Source organism: Odontesthes bonariensis, chromosome 12, assembly GCF_027942865.1.
Source record: "Odontesthes bonariensis isolate fOdoBon6 chromosome 12, fOdoBon6.hap1, whole genome shotgun sequence".
NCBI lineage: Eukaryota > Metazoa > Chordata > Actinopteri > Atheriniformes > Atherinopsidae > Odontesthes > Odontesthes bonariensis.
In genome coordinates this window covers 38240048-38255471 of record NC_134517.1, presented here as the reverse complement: position 1 = coordinate 38255471, position 15424 = coordinate 38240048, and the positions used below count along the sequence as shown (strand labels likewise).

The window sequence follows — 15424 nt, the reverse complement described above, 5'->3', positions numbered from 1 at the left end:
TTTATTTATTTAAAACTGGAACAATGCACAAAAGTACATTGTATTACTTAGGGCCAGGCATAAGAAAAAAAAATTATATTTTGCCTGTCGAAAATAAAGTAATTAAATGATGGACCAGAGGAGTTGACTTTTTTCTCGAAAATTCGACTTTAATCTCGACAGGCAAAATATTATTATTTTTTCTTATGCCTGGCCCTAATACTCTTCCGTACAAAAGCATTAATCTTGAGAGAAGAGATGCCTTTTGCCAGGTTGTAGCAACATTTGCTAATTTCCACCTGTAGTCGCTGGGCACGTAAGGTAAGAACAGATTAAGATTGTAAAATATGACAGATTAAAGTAATATGTAGACCATAATATTTAAAAAAATCGACAATATACACTGGCAAAAAAAGAAAAAAGAGAAAAGAGAAAGAAAAACAGGAAACATAAGCAGGTGAAGATCCGTAGGGGGTGAAGTTCTGTGTTCCACCAGCAGGGGGCGGTGAGTTAAACAGGAACACAACACACACACCGGAAACGCCGTCTGCGCATGCCCAGCAGGACTTGTTGGTCTGTCACGGCTGTTGAAAGTGCGTCTCGGAGCAGGTTTTTGTTTCTTTGTTTTTTTCTTTTCTTGCTCTCCGGTATCCACGATGGCCGGTACCGCATTAAAGAGGCTCATGGCGGAATATAAACGTGAGTGACGTCACCGAAACTTGAGCCGTTGACTGAAATTGTAGCGTTAGCTAACAGGCTAACAGGCTAACTGGCTAACAGGCTAACTGGACAGATAACAAACTCCGTTTAAAAATGCAGCAGTTAAAGAGTTCTGTTACTAATTTGCACTGACGCTTAAAAATAGCCTGAAATTACGGTGATAGTTTTGAAAGAGAATGAAATTCTAACTGTTTTGAGTGTGTCGGGACTCATTAATTCACTCGCCGACATTAGCAAACAGATAATAACAGTTTCTGTGGTTTGGTTTGTTGCTCGGCGGCGCTTTTCCAGAACCTGTTTTAAAGTTGGTGGTTTCACAGCTGAGTCTGGTTCAGATTTAGATAACTTTAGATTGTAGGATTGGCCTGAGAACTAGATCAGTTAGAGCAGTTAAACTAGTAACGGTTCAGATGTAAAGTTTAAATGTGACGTCGGTTTGTTGTTAGCTGCCGCGGTTTGAATGTTGTTAGCATGTTAGCATGTAAGGGCCCATTGTCAGCTAACCAGGATGTAAACATCCAGGATCATCCCACTTCAGATGATAACCTTCCTCCTGTTCATGCAAAACAACACATCCTGTCACATTTATCATCCGAACAAAGATACAGGAAGTGATGAGAGCCACTGATGCACTGAGAGGAGCCATCTTTTTCTCATTCAGTAGGAAGCAACTGTCTGATGTAAACCTGCATGTCTGCAGCATGTTGCAGAGTAAAGCAAAAATAAAGGATTCATAGTTTATTTCACAAAGATGTGTTAGAATAATCTGGACCGGTTAGAGCAGTGATACTCACTATCTTTTTCACAAGAGCCACACCGGCAGAGCAAAATCAAGGGAAGAGCCACTTTTACCACAACATAACATCCCATTTCTACAGATAAAACATCCCACAAAGGAAGAAACAACACAGCCGATACATTTTCAATTCAGACCACATTTACCTTAAAGGGACAGTTCGCCTCCTTAAAGGGACAGTTCGCCTCTTCTGACATGAAGCTGTGTAACATCCCATATCAGCAGCATCATTTCTGAACATCTTCTTACCCCCTGCTGCGTCCTGTGAGCAGAGTTCCAGCCTCGTTTTGGTGTTGATGAAGGTAGTCCGGCTAGTTGGCTGGGGTTTAACAAATAAAGCGTTTTGCTTCTCAGAACAATATGCGTTCAACAGAGTAATACATTTGCATCACAAAATGGTTCTCCAGGAAAAAGTCCGAGCTCACAGTCTCTTGGCCCTATTTTCTCTCCCTTGCTGTTTGACACCAGTAGATGTTAAACTGAAGCCCCTTTTTTAGATGTAGACCCATCTGGACCAGGTTCAGTTCCACAAACTGTTTACAGGTCGATGCTGGATCATCTTAACCGGTCGAACTATCGTGGAACCTGAGCTGGATCTGGTCTCAGCTGGTTTTTATGGACCCTTTCCCTTTTATACAATGTTGACCAGCAGCTGTTCTGATAACTTCTGATCAAACTGTTTCCTGGTTTAATGGGACACTTTGTGGCTTTTCTCCATGTTAGACGACAGACGGAACATCTGGATGACCTTTGGATGACCTTTGGTGTAACTTGAGTGTGATGGCAGTTTCTCTGTTTCTCTTTCAGAGCTGACCCTGAACCCACCTGAGGGCATCGTTGCAGGTGAGGACTTAAACATCGGTTCACTCGGTGTTCCTGACATGTTTTACTCAGCCGATGAGGTCTCACATCTGCTGGAAGGCTGTTCCAGATGTTAGGAGCATCAAACTGAAACGCAGCCTCAGCTTGTTTAGTCCTGATTCTGGGCCCCACCAGGAGACCCCTCCCCGAGGCAGGAGACCCCTCCCCGGGGCAGGAGACCCCTCCCTGAGGGCGGGAGACCCCTCCCTGAGGGCGGGAGACCCCTCCCCGAGGCGGGAGACCCCTCCCTGAGGGCGGGAGACCCCTCCCCGAGGCGGGAGACCCCTCCCTGAGGGCGGGAGACCCCTCCCCGAGGCGGGAGACCCCTCCCCGAGGCGGGAGACCCCTCCCCGGGGCGGGAGACCCCTCCCCGAGGCGGGAGACCCCTCCCCGAGGCAGGAGACCCCTCCCCGGGGCAGGAGACCCCTCCCCGGGGCAGGAGATCCCTCCCTGAGGTTCTCAGAGTCCCAGTTGGTTCATATGGCTCTTTTGCCTCGTTTCCACTATGCAGTCCGGTACGGGTCGGTTTAGTACGGTTCTCTTATTTCAGTGTTTCCACTCCCACCAAAGCGTACTGGTCCCATGGAACCCGGTCCCATGGAACCCGTTACCATGGAACCATGGAACCCATGGTTCCCATGGTTACCATGGTTCCCATGTCTGTAACCCTTCTGCTTGGGGTACCCAGCCCCCAGGACCGGTTCCAGGCTCTGCTCTCCGGTGTCGGTGAGGAGGCTGAGCAGCGGGAGCTCGATGGCGCTGGGCCAAACCAAAAAGTGTTCCAGCTGATTGAGCAGAAATGTCAGAGAGTGGTTTCACCCGGACCGCGAGCCGGGGTGGCGTTAAGCTGAAGAAGCCGGGAGCTGGTTCCACAGTATGGATGCTATTTAGGCTTCGGCTCCGCCCACCCCTGAGGGTCCGCTTTGTACAGTGGGAACGCAGGCTGAGCCCAAAGAGACCCGACCCGTACCGTTCTGAACCGACCCGTACCGTACCGATACAAGTTCATATGGCTCTAACATGTCAGAGATGTACTTTGGCGCTTGACCATGAAGAGACTTGTACACAAGCAGAGCTGTTTTAAAGCCTATTCTCTGAGCGACAGGAAGCCAGTGCAGAGACCTGAGCACTGGACTAATATGGTGGTATTTCCTGGTTCTAGTCAGGACTCGAGCAGCAGCGTTCTGGATGTACTGCAGCTGTCTTACAGCCCGTTTAGAGAGCCCAATGAGCAGGCCGTTACAGCAGTCTAACCTGCTGGAGACAAACGCATGGATCAGTCTCTCTAAGTCTGCTTTAGACACTATTCCTTTGATTCTGGCAATGTTTTTTAGATGGTAAAAAGCTGCTGATGTTACAGATTTAATGTGGCTGTTAAAGTTCAGGTCTGAGTCCAATATTACCCCGAGATTTCTAACTTGATAGTTAGGTTTTAGAGAGAGAGTCTCAAGGTGACTGAAAACACTTTCTCTTTGTTTCTGTGGGCCACAGACAATGATTTCAGTTTTGTCTGAGTTTAGTTTAGCATCCACACTCTGATCTGTTCCATGCAGCGACCCAACGTATCTAACCCAACGTGTTCTGCTGCCGTCAGTGACACGTAGATCTGAGTGTCGTCTCCATAGTGGTGGTGGATTTACACATTTAGAGGGTGAAACGTCCTGCCCAGAACTCAGCTGAGCTCCAGCAGAATGAAAGCGGGTCAGAACCACAGAGGAAAACAGTCAGGAACAGGATATCTGATCAGTATTGATCAGGAAGTGATCGGTCTCTGTTTGTTCTGCAGGTCCAGCTAACGAGGAGAACTTCTTTGAGTGGGAGGCGCTCATCATGTGAGTAAAGGCGGAGCCTAAACCTGAATCTGAACGTCTCATAGATTAAACATTCTGTTGTTTCAGCACAGAAACATGTTGTCCTTTGTTTGTTTGTTTTTGCCTCCTGACATCATGTTTGTGTAACTTCTTCTAAAATGTTTGATCATCCGAGGACGACTAAAAGCTGAAGGACAGAAAACGAATTCCAACTCCTGTTAAAGGGATACGCCCCCCCCAGGCCAATCGAAATATTTCGCCCAACGTGAATTAATTTACTTGATTTACCTTCTAATTACTGTGTGACCGGTGTACTTTCACATCGAGTGCAAATGACTGTGTAAATCAACACGGAAGGCTTGGTTTGCTCATGTCGGTTTGGGAACTAGTTTCCGGTGCGGAAAACACAGCCGAAGCACACTCCCCCCCCACTGTCCCATCTGTGTTCGAAACAGAGGTTGAGCGGAGTAATATTTCGATTGGCGACGCTAGCATGGAGGTATTACGCGAAACCAAGCAGTGGTCAGGGCTGTGAGATTCGGACAATGCCTGGGTCGCCAGGAAAACGCTCCCACACACTTATTTATGTCTCGGGAATACACTTAATTTGGCCTGGGGGTGGCGTATCCCTTTAATAATAATTATGTTAAATTCTGTGAATTTATTATCCACATTACTTTCTTTTTATTTTACTTATTGCTGTTATTTTCTCCTTTAGCAGCAGCTAACGCTAACAGCTTAGCTAATGAAGGTGACGTACACCAGCTTCTAAGGAGTTATTGCTGTTATTTTCTCCTTTAGCAGCAGCTAACGCTAACAGCTTAGCTAATGAAGGTGACGTACACCAGCTTCTAAGGAGTTATTGCTGTTATTTTCTCCTTTAGCAGCAGCTAACGCTAACAGCTAAGCTAATGAAGGTGACGTACACCAGCTTCTAAGGAGTTATTGCTGTTATTTTCTCCTTTAGCAGCAGCTAATGCTAACAGCTTAGCTAATGAAGGTGACGTACACCAGCTTCTAAGGAGTTATTGCTGTTATTTTCTCCTTTAGCAGCAGCTAACGCTAACAGCTTAGCTAATGAAGGTGAGGTACACCAGCTTCTAAGGAGTTATTGCTGTTATTTTCTCCTTTAGCAGCAGCTAATGCTAACAGCTTAGCTAATGACGATGACTTACACCAGCTTCTAAGGAGTTATTGCTGTTCCTTTCTGAAAGATGAACATTACTGTTCCCACATTACTTTGTTAGCTGAAGCTTTCTAGCTGAACGGTTCCGTTCTGTAACTCATCAGCCTGCAGCTGTGTGGATAAGGTGTGTTTCCAACACAACACCGGTCCCCTCCTCACTCTCGGTGTGCTAACATCGACGATAAAGCATTGTTTGCTAGCATCTGCTGCTAGCTTACAGCTACATGCTAACCTGTTTCCCTCTGAGATCAACAGAGGAACCATCTGAATCTGTATATAGAGTTGGAGGGTTTTTGGTCTGACTGCAGGAATAGCTTCATTATGTCTGTGTTTCTGCATTAAATCAGGCAGCAGGAAACCGTGTCCGACTAAAAAAGGTCAGAATAATGGCGCTTTTCCACCAGCTCGCTTCGGCTCGGCGCGCTATTGCATGTTTCCACTAGCACGCAGTACCTGCAACCGGGTAGATTTTCCATATCACCTCAGCCCTGGTTCCAAGCGGGCCGAAGCGTTACTAAAACGTGACGTCAGCCGACTGCCTTCCACTGATTGGGCGATGAGTGTCGTCACTTTTGAATACTGTTTTGTCTGGCGGCCAAGAGTCTTCTCTGGCCTTCTGTGGGACAAAAAGCCACAGGGTGAGCAGCAACAGGAGCGCCTCCATGCTATCCTCCATGCTATCCTCCATGCTATCCTCCATGCTATCCTCCTCGTATGTTGTTGTTGTTGTTCTGGTTGAGCAGCCGTGTTATGACAACTCCGCCCATGTCGAGGAGGCACGAAGTGATACTGGGTTGTAAATGGAAACACAACCAAACCGAGCCGTGCCGAGCTAGTGGAAATGCGCCATTAGTCACCTTTAAGGTTTCCTGAACCATGACGGCAGCCTGAAGCACCCGTACATTACACCCGTACGTTACACCTGTACGTTACACCTGTACGTTACACCCGTACGTTACACCTGTACGTTACACCCGTACATTACACCCGTACATTACACCCGTACATTACGCCCGTACATTACACCCGTACATTACACCCGTACATTACACCCGTACATTACACCCGTACATTACACCCGTACATTACACCCGTACATTACACCCGTACATTACACCCGTACATTACACCCGTACGTTACACCTGTACGTTACACCCGTAACGTTACGCCCGTACGTTACACCCGTACGTTACACCCGTACGTTGTACCTGAGCAGTGTTAAACATCACAACTGCAGGTGTGAGTTTGGCCAGCAGGGGTCAGCGTTCACTAATGGCTGAAAACTGTGAATCATCATCAGAAATCCTTCATCAGTCCAGATGTTGGAGTTCTGTCTGTTTTCATTTTATTTCTAATTCCCTCCAATAGGAGCCACATTTCATCAGTTTTACAGTTATTCTTACTGGAGAAGTTCCCCTCAGTGACTCCAGCTCTCACTTCTGTGGATTTACAGGAAGTCGATTCTCTTGTTGTCAGAGAGTCGCCTCAGGTTTCATTTCACCAGCATGAGAAGATGGTGCTGATGGAGTTCTGGGGGCAGTTCTTAGGTCAGAACCAGCGAATATCTGTGACCCGTCATCAGAGGCCTCACCTGGCCTCACCTGGCCTCACCTGGCCTCACCTGGCCTCACCTGGCCTCACCTGGCCTCACCTGGCCTCACCTGGCCTCACCTGGCCTCACCTGGCCTCACCTGGCCTCACCTGGACGCTGCTGTGACCGTGATGTCAGTGAAGGCAGCGTTAGTCATCAGCAGATGTAACTGAGCTCCTGTTCTTTCTGCCCTTCAATTTAACCTCATCTGCAGTCCAACATCCACTTAGCTGCTGTGATGACATCACTGCGGCGCCACCCTGTCATTACCTGGGCGGCCCGCTCGTTGTTTACTCCTGAAACACGTCTGCTGATGTCACAGGTGCAGAAACATCTGGGCTCAGCTGGACTGTATCAGGCTGCTGGTCTCTGACAGGAACTCCTGATAACACGCCCGCCTCAGCATCCTGGCGATTGGCCGAGGAGATATCCAATCAGGGATCAGAGATCGGTGCCCCTGATGGTGGAGGAGCAGAGTCAGAAATAACCTGCAGCTCTGATCACATCAGAGATGTTTCCAGATATTCAAACATCCACCTGAGGTCTGGTTATCAGCCGGCAGCGCCGGATCATTAACCTCTGATACTCACCGTGTTCACCGCTTTCACTTTCACATCCTTCACCTGCAGATATGAGAATAATAATACATTTAATTTAAAAAAGCACCTTTGTCAACGCTCAAGGACACTTTACAACACATTAAAAACACAATAAATAAAATAACACAAGTTAAAAAAGAGGCTAGAGGGAGAATGCAGCTTGAAACAGATGGGTTTGAGTTTTGATTTGAAGAGGGGTAAAGAGTCAATGTTGCGGATGTCTGGTGGGAGTGAGTTCCAGAGCTGGTGCTGAGAGGCCTCAGAGAGGTGGAGGGAGGAGGAAGACCTGAAGGAGCGAGGGGGGATGGACATGGAGAGGAGATCAGACATGTGGGGGGGCGAGGTTGTGGATGGCCTTGAATGTGTACAGTAGGGTTTTGAAAGTAATTCTGACTTTGACCGGGAGCCAGTGAAGCTGCGGGAGGGCGGGGCTGATACGGGGAAAGCTGCGGGAGGGCGGGGCTGATACGGGGAAAGCTGCTGGAGGGCGGGGCTGATACGGGGAAAGCTGCGGGAGGGCGGGGCTGATACGGGGAAAGCTGCTGGAGGGCGGGGCTGATACGGGGAAAGCTGCTGGAGGGCGGGGCTGATACGGGGAAAGCTGCAGAGCTTTGGACCAGTTGAAGCTTATGAAGGGATTTGTGAGGGACACCGGAAAGGAGTGAGTTGCAATAATGTATGCGGGAGGTGACGAGGCCGTGGACCAGGACAGCAGTGGTGTGAGGAGTGAGAGATTAATGTTGCGTAGATGAAAAGATGTTACTGATGTGGGAGTGGAAAGAAAGTGTGCTGTGGAGGATGACACCCAGACTCTGAACCTGAGAAGAAGTCATGAGACCTCCCAGTTTGACCCCGGAGCTTGAATAAGGACAACTGGACGTTTCACCTCATCCGAAAGACTTCAGTTCTAAACTAGTTGATGCGCTGCGAGCTTTGGGAGGAGGTGAAACGTCTTAAAGGGACAGTTTGCCTCTTTAAATGGACAGTTCTCCTCTTTAAACGGACAGTTCGCCTCTTAAAGGGACAGTTCACCTCTTTAAAGGGACAGTTCTCCTCTTTAAAGGGACAGTTCGCCTCTTTAAAGGGACAGTTCGCCTCTTTAAAGGGACAGTTCTTCTCTTTAAAGGGACAGTTCGCCTCTTTAAAGGGACAGTTCGCCTCTTTAAAGGGACAGTTCGCCTCTTTAAACGGACAGTTCGCCTCTTAAAGGGACAGTTCACCTCTTTAAAGGGACAGTTCTCCTCTTTAAAGGGACAGTTCGCCTCTTTAAAGGGACAGTTCGCCTCTTTAAAGGGACAGTTCTTCTCTTTAAAGGGACAGTTCGCCTCTTTAAAGGGACAGTTCGCCTCTTTAAAGGGACAGTTCGCCTCTTTAAATGGACAGTTCGCCTCTTTAAATGGACAGTTCGCCTCTTTAAATGGACAGTTCGCCTCTTTAAATGGACAGTTCGCCTCTTTAAATGGACAGTTCTCCTCTTTAAAGGGACAGGTCGCCTCTTTAAATGGACAGTTCTCCTCTTTAAAGGGACAGTTCGCCTCTTTAAATGGACAGTTCTCCTCTTTAAAGGGACAGTTCGCCTCTTTAAAGGGACAGCTCGCCTCTTTAAAGGGACAGTTCTCCTGTTTAAATGGACAGTTCTCCTCTTTAAAGGGACAGTTCTCCTCTTTAAAGGGACAGCTCGCCTCTTTAAAGTGACAGTTCGCCTCTTTAAAGGGACAGTTCTCCTCTTTAAAGGGACAGTTCTCCTCTTTAAAGGGACAGTTCTCCTCTTTAAAGGGACAGCTCACCTCTTTAAAGGGACAGCTCGCCTCTTAAAGGGACAGTTCTCCTCTTTAAAGGGACAGTTCGCCTCTTTAAAGGGACAGTTCGCCTCTTTAAAGGGACAGTTCGCCTCTTTAAAGGGACAGTTCGCCTCTTTAAAGGGACAGCTCGCCTCTTAAAGGGACAGTTCTCCTCTTTAAAGGGACAGTTCGCCTCTTTAAAGGGACAGTTCGCCTCTTTAAAGGGACAGCTCGCCTCTTAAAGGGACAGTTCTCCTCTTTAAAGGGACAGTTCGCCTCTTAAAGGGACAGTTTGCCTCTTCTGACATGAAGCTGCGTAACATCCCATATCAGCAGCATCATTTCTGAACATCTTCTTACCCCCTGCTGCGTCCTGTGAGCAGAGTTCCAGCCTCGTTTTGGTGTTGATGAAGGTAGTCCGGCTAGTTGGCTGGAGTTTAAAAAATAAAGCGCACGCACACGTGCACCTATCAGTGTGAGCTGCTCGCCGTCCTGCCTCCCTGTTTGGGTTTATTAAACCGAGACAGAACTGGGTTCATATGAAAACATCTGAGCTTCCTGCAGCTGTTTGTTTGTTTTCCTCACAGTGTTGTTGTTGTTGTTGTTGTTGTTGTTGTTTACCTTTCAGGGGTCCTGAGGATACGTGCTTTGAAGGAGGAGTGTTTCCCGCCGTCCTCAGCTTCCCGTCTGATTATCCGCTCAGTCCTCCGAAGATGAGGTTCACCTGCGACATGTTTCACCCCAACAGTAAGACGGCCTGACTCAGGCTCCGCCCCCTCACCTGCACACACACTGTTGTTGCTGACTGACCTAAACGCGGTGATAGTTAATCTGTCAGAGCAGAGACTCTTCCTCCCTTTCTGAGGCCTCGCCGGGTCAGAAACACAGCGGGTCATGTGACCAGGCCAAGGCGTTTGGGTTGTTGACAGAAAGCTGCTGAGACGTTCAGTCTGACTCAACCCGTCATTGGACCCGTCCCAACAGGCCCGCGTTAGCATGCTGTTAGCATGTTGTTGTTCGCTGTCATTAGCGCCGTGATTAGTGGGCCGAGGCCATGATGTCACAGCAGAGAGACGGTCTGAGCGCGCTCAGTGCTGATTAGAGGACAGAGCGCTGACCCGTCATCTTCAGCGCCACCATCATCATCCTCATTCCAGCGTGGCCCTGAGCTGAACTTCCTGCTGCGTCTGATCTGCATCAACAACCTGCAGCAGAGATAAAAGCGCATGAAGAAGAACGCTGCTGTGAGATAAACCGTCTCAGGTTTCAGAGGAACAGAGTGGAGCACAAGCCCCGCCCCCAAACACAACACCTGTGTCACCTGCTGCCTCAGCTGCTGGAAACATTGAAAAGAATGAATCTGTCAGTCTGCAGGGCGGCCTCAACAGCTGGGGACAGGTAAGGACAGACAGGTGAGGACAGGTGAGGACAGCTGGGGACAGGTAAGGACAGACAGGTGAGGAAGATGGGTGAGGACAGGTGAGGAAGATGGGTGAGGACAGGTGAGGAAGATGGGTGAGGACAGGTGAGGACAGGTGAGGACAGACAGGTGAGGAAGATGGGTGAGGACAGACAGGTGAGGACAGACGGGTGAGGAAGATGGGTGAGGACAGACAGGTGAGGACAGACGGGTGAGGAAGATGGGTGAGGACAGACGAGGACAGACAGGTGAGGACAGGTGAGGACAGACAGGTGAGGACAGGTCTGGTTAGATTGTGACTGAATGTTTGGCTTTGAAAGCCGGAGCGGTTCAGATGAGGAACCAGAGGAAGTATCATCAGAGGAACCAGCAGAGATAAACAGTCTGTTTGTTTAGGGCCCGCAGAGCGCTCTGATTGGTTGTTCGGTGTTTCTGTGGGTGTGCATGAAGCGACTAACCGGTGTGTGATTGGCCGAAGATGTGAATAAGCTCCTCCTCTTCCTCAGTCTATCCCGACGGCCGGGTCTGCATCTCCATCCTCCACGCGCCGGGCGACGATCCGATGGGCTACGAAAGCAGCGCAGAGAGGTGGAGTCCGGTCCAGAGCGTGGAGAAGATCCTGCTGTCTGTGGTCAGCATGTTGGCAGGTGAGCCGCACGCCAAACACACGCAAAACACACGCCTCCAACACGCCAAACACGCGCCTCCAACACACGCCAAACACTCGCCTCCAACACGCCAAACACACGCCTCCAACGCGCCAAACACACGCCTCCAACACACGCCAAACACTCGCCTCCAACACGCCAAACACACGCCTCCAACACGCCAAAGACAAGCCTCCAACACACGCCAAACACGCGCCTCCAACACGCCAAACACGCGCCTCCAACACACGCCAAACACGCGCCTCCAACGCGCCAAAGACAAGCCTCCAACACACGCCAAACACTCGCCTCCAACACGCCAAACACACGCCTCCAACACGCCAAAGACAAGCCTCCAACACACGCCAAACACGCGCCTCCAACACGCGCCAAACACGCGCCTCCAACACGCCAAACACGCGCCTCCAACACACGCCAAACACGCGCCTCCAACACGCGCCAAACACACGCCAAACACTCGCCTCCAACACACGCCAAACACGCGCCTCCAACACGCGCCAAACACACGCCAAACACTCGCCTCCAACACACGCCAAACACTCGCCTCCAACACGCCAAACACGCGCCTCCAACACACGCCAAACACACGCCTCCAACGCGCCAAAGACAAGCCTCCAACACACGCCAAACACTCGCCTCCAACACGCCAAACACACGCCTCCAACACGCCAAAGACAAGCCTCCAACACACGCCAAACACGCGCCTCCAACACACGCCAAACACACGCCAAACACTCGCCTCCAACACGCCAAACACACGCCTCCAACACGCCAAAGACAAGCCTCCAACACACGCCAAACACGCGCCTCCAACACACGCCAAACACGCGCCTCCAACACGCGCCAAACACTCGGCTCCAACACGCGCCAAACACACGCCTCCAACACACGCCAAACACTCGCCTCCAACACGCCAAACACGCGCCTCCAACACACGCCAAACACACGCCTCCAACGCGCCAAAGACAAGCCTCCAACACACGCCAAACACTCGCCTCCAACACGCCAAACACACGCCTCCAACACGCCAAAGACAAGCCTCCAACACACGCCAAACACACGCCTCCAACACGCCAAAGACAAGCCTCCAACACACGCCAAACACGCGCCTCCAACACGCGCCAAAAACACGCCTCCAACACGCCAAACACGCGCCTCCAACACACGCCAAACACGCGCCTCCAACACGCGCCAAATACTCGCCTCCAACACGCGCCAAACACACGCCTCCAACACACGCCTCCAACACACGCCAAACACTCGCCTCCAACACGCCAAACACACGCCTCCAACACGCCAAACACAAGCCTCCAACACACGCCAAACACACGCCTCCAACAAACGCCAAAGACACGCCAAAGACACTTCTCCAACACGCCAAAGACACGCCTCCAACACGCCTCCAACACGCCAAAGACACGCCTCCAAATACGCCAAAGACACGCCTCCAAATACGCCAAAGACACGCCTCCAACACGCCAGACGCGCCTCCAACACGCCAAAGACACGCCTCCAAATACGCCAAAGACACGCCTCCAACACGCCAGACACACCTCCAACACGCCAAAGACACGCCTCCAAATACGCCAAAGACACGCCTCCAACACGCCAAACACACGCCTCCAACACGCCAAACACACGCCAAAGACACGACTCTGAGACGCCAAACACACGCCTCCAACACGCCTCCAACACGCCTCCAAATACGCTAAAGACACGCCTCCAACACGCCAAAGACACGCCTCCAACACGCCAAACACACGGCTCCAACACGCCAAACACACGGCTCCAACACGCCAAAGACACGCCTCCAACACGCCTCCAAATATGCCAAAGACACGCCTCCAACACGCCTCCAAATATGCCAAAGACACGCCTCCAACACGCCTCCAAATATGCTAAAGACACGGCTCCAACGCGCCAAAGACACGGCTCCAACGCGCCAAAGACACGGCTCCAACGCGCCAAAGACACGGCTCCAACACGCCAAAGACACGGCTCCAACACGCCAAAGACACGGCTCCAACACGCCAAAGACACGGCTCCAACACGCCAAAGACACGGCTCCAACACGCCTCCAAATATGCCAAACACACGGCTCCAACACGCCAAACACACGGCTCCAACACGCCAAAGACACGCCTCCAACACGCCAAACACACGGCTCCAACACGCCAAACACACGCCTCCAACACGCCAAACACACGCCTCCAACACGCCCAACACACGGCTCCAACACGCCAAACACACGCCAAAGACACGACTCTGAGACGCCAAACACACGCCTCCAACACGCCTCCAAATACACGCCTCCAACACGCCAAAGACACACCTCCAACACGCCAAACACACGGCTCCAACACGCCAAACACACGGCTCCAACACGCCAAACACACGCGTCCAACACACCAAACACACGCCATGTCAGCATGTGGAAAACCACTCTGAACTGTTCTCTCCCCCCAGAGCCCAACGATGAGAGCGGCGCCAACGTGGACGCCTCCAAGATGTGGCGAGAGGACAGAGAGCAGTTCTACAAGCTCGCTCAGAAGATCGTCCGCAAGTCTTTGTGCCTGTAGAGATGATGTCATCACATCCCCCAACGCTCTGTGTGTGTGTGTGTTCAGCGCACGGATGCTGCAGAATGTGCACGCACACACACACAGAGCTGCTGATGGACAGATCAATAAACTGATGGTTGGACAAAAGGAAGCTGATCCGAGGTCGATGACCTCATCAGGAAGAGTCTCAATCAACGGCGGCCGCAGAACTTCGTCACCTCCCTGCATGTTTCCTCTCCTCCTCTCCTTGTCTGCTATCCTCACAACCTAGTCTCCTCTCCTCATCTCCTTGTCTCCTCTCCTCCTTATCCTTTCCTCTTCGTCTCCTTGTGTCCTCGTCCCCTTATCCTCGTCTCCTCTCCTCTCCTCGTCTCCTTTCCTCTCCTCTCCTCGTCTCCTTGTGTCCTCGTCTCCTCTCCTCGTGGTGGCGTCAGACTGAAGCTTCACGGAGGACTTTTTGCACTTTATCGTCAGGACGTCTGAGGTGGATGTTTTGGGTTTTTTCAGGTGATGGCGGGTCGGGGGAGTTTCTTTGGATTCTGATTCAACAATAAAACAGAAGAACGATCTGGTTGTTTGTCTGATTCTTTCAGTGTTTCACAGTTATTAGACACGAAGGATCGACACCACTCATTTAACAGGTTACACTCACTGGTCTCTGGATTTATTTGAATAACTTATTTAAACTGTAGGAGCACCATACCTTTGTAACCAGGTCCAGGACCCAGACCCAGATGTAAGTTGGTTCTGTTATGAAGCAGCCCTTCTTCTGGTGGACTCTTTCTGTAGAAGACCACTGAGCGGTGAGACAGTTGATGTCTTAACATCACCACTCAAGCTTTTTAATCTCCTTTGGGACACACCTGGCCTTCCTTTACCGTCTCCTTTGGGACAAACCGGGTCTTCCTTTGGGACAAACCGGGCCTTCCTTTGGGACAAACCGGGCCTTCCTTCGGGACACACCGGGCCTTCCTTTATCGTCTCCTTCGGGACACACCGGGCCTTCCTTTATCGTCTTCTTCGGGACACACTGGGCCTTCCTTTATCGTCTTCTTCGGGACACACTGGGCCTTCCTTTATCGTCTCCTTCGGGACACACCTGGCCTTCCTTTATCGTCTCCTTCGGGACACACCGGGCCTTCCTTTACCGTCTCCTTTGGGACAAACCGGGTCTTCCTTTGGGACAAACCGGGCCTTCCTTTGGGACACACCAGGCCTTCCTTTATCGTCTCCTTCGGGACACACCGGGCCTTCCTTTATCGTCTTCTTCGGGACACACCGGGCCTTCCTTTATCGTCTCCTTCGGGACACACCGGGCCTTCCTTTATCGTCTCCTTCGGGACACACCGGGCCTTCCTTTATCGTCTCCTTCGGGACACACCGGGCCTTCCTTTATCGTCTCCTTCGGGACACACCGGGCCTTCCTTTATCGTCTCCTTCGGGACACACC

The 15424-nt window shown here is 50.7% G+C and overlaps 1 protein-coding gene across 1 annotated transcript; it reads left to right on the top strand.

The window, feature by feature from the left end:
- The first annotated feature begins 509 nt into the window (after nucleotides 1-509).
- On the top strand, nucleotides 510-14541 carry ube2g2 (ubiquitin-conjugating enzyme E2G 2 (UBC7 homolog, yeast)). Its single transcript, XM_075480388.1, has 6 exons — nucleotides 510-678; nucleotides 2303-2338; nucleotides 4143-4188; nucleotides 9954-10072; nucleotides 11252-11392; nucleotides 13880-14541. The coding sequence occupies exons 1-6, from the start codon at nucleotides 636-638 to the stop codon at nucleotides 13990-13992; spliced, it is 498 nt and encodes a 165-aa protein (XP_075336503.1). The 5' UTR covers nucleotides 510-635; the 3' UTR covers nucleotides 13993-14541.
- Nucleotides 14542-15424: the final 883 nt, after the last annotated feature.

Excerpts from the sequence above, each read along its gene's own strand:
- ube2g2 (XM_075480388.1), top strand. The coding sequence starts at position 636 with ATGGCCGGTACCGCATTAAAGAGGCTCATGGCGGAATATAAAC. Across the intron at positions 2,339-4,142 it reads ACCTGAGGGCATCGTTGCAG|GTCCAGCTAACGAGGAGAAC; the intron begins GTGAGGACTTAA and ends TTTGTTCTGCAG. Across the intron at positions 11,393-13,879 it reads TGTGGTCAGCATGTTGGCAG|AGCCCAACGATGAGAGCGGC; the intron begins GTGAGCCGCACG and ends CTCTCCCCCCAG.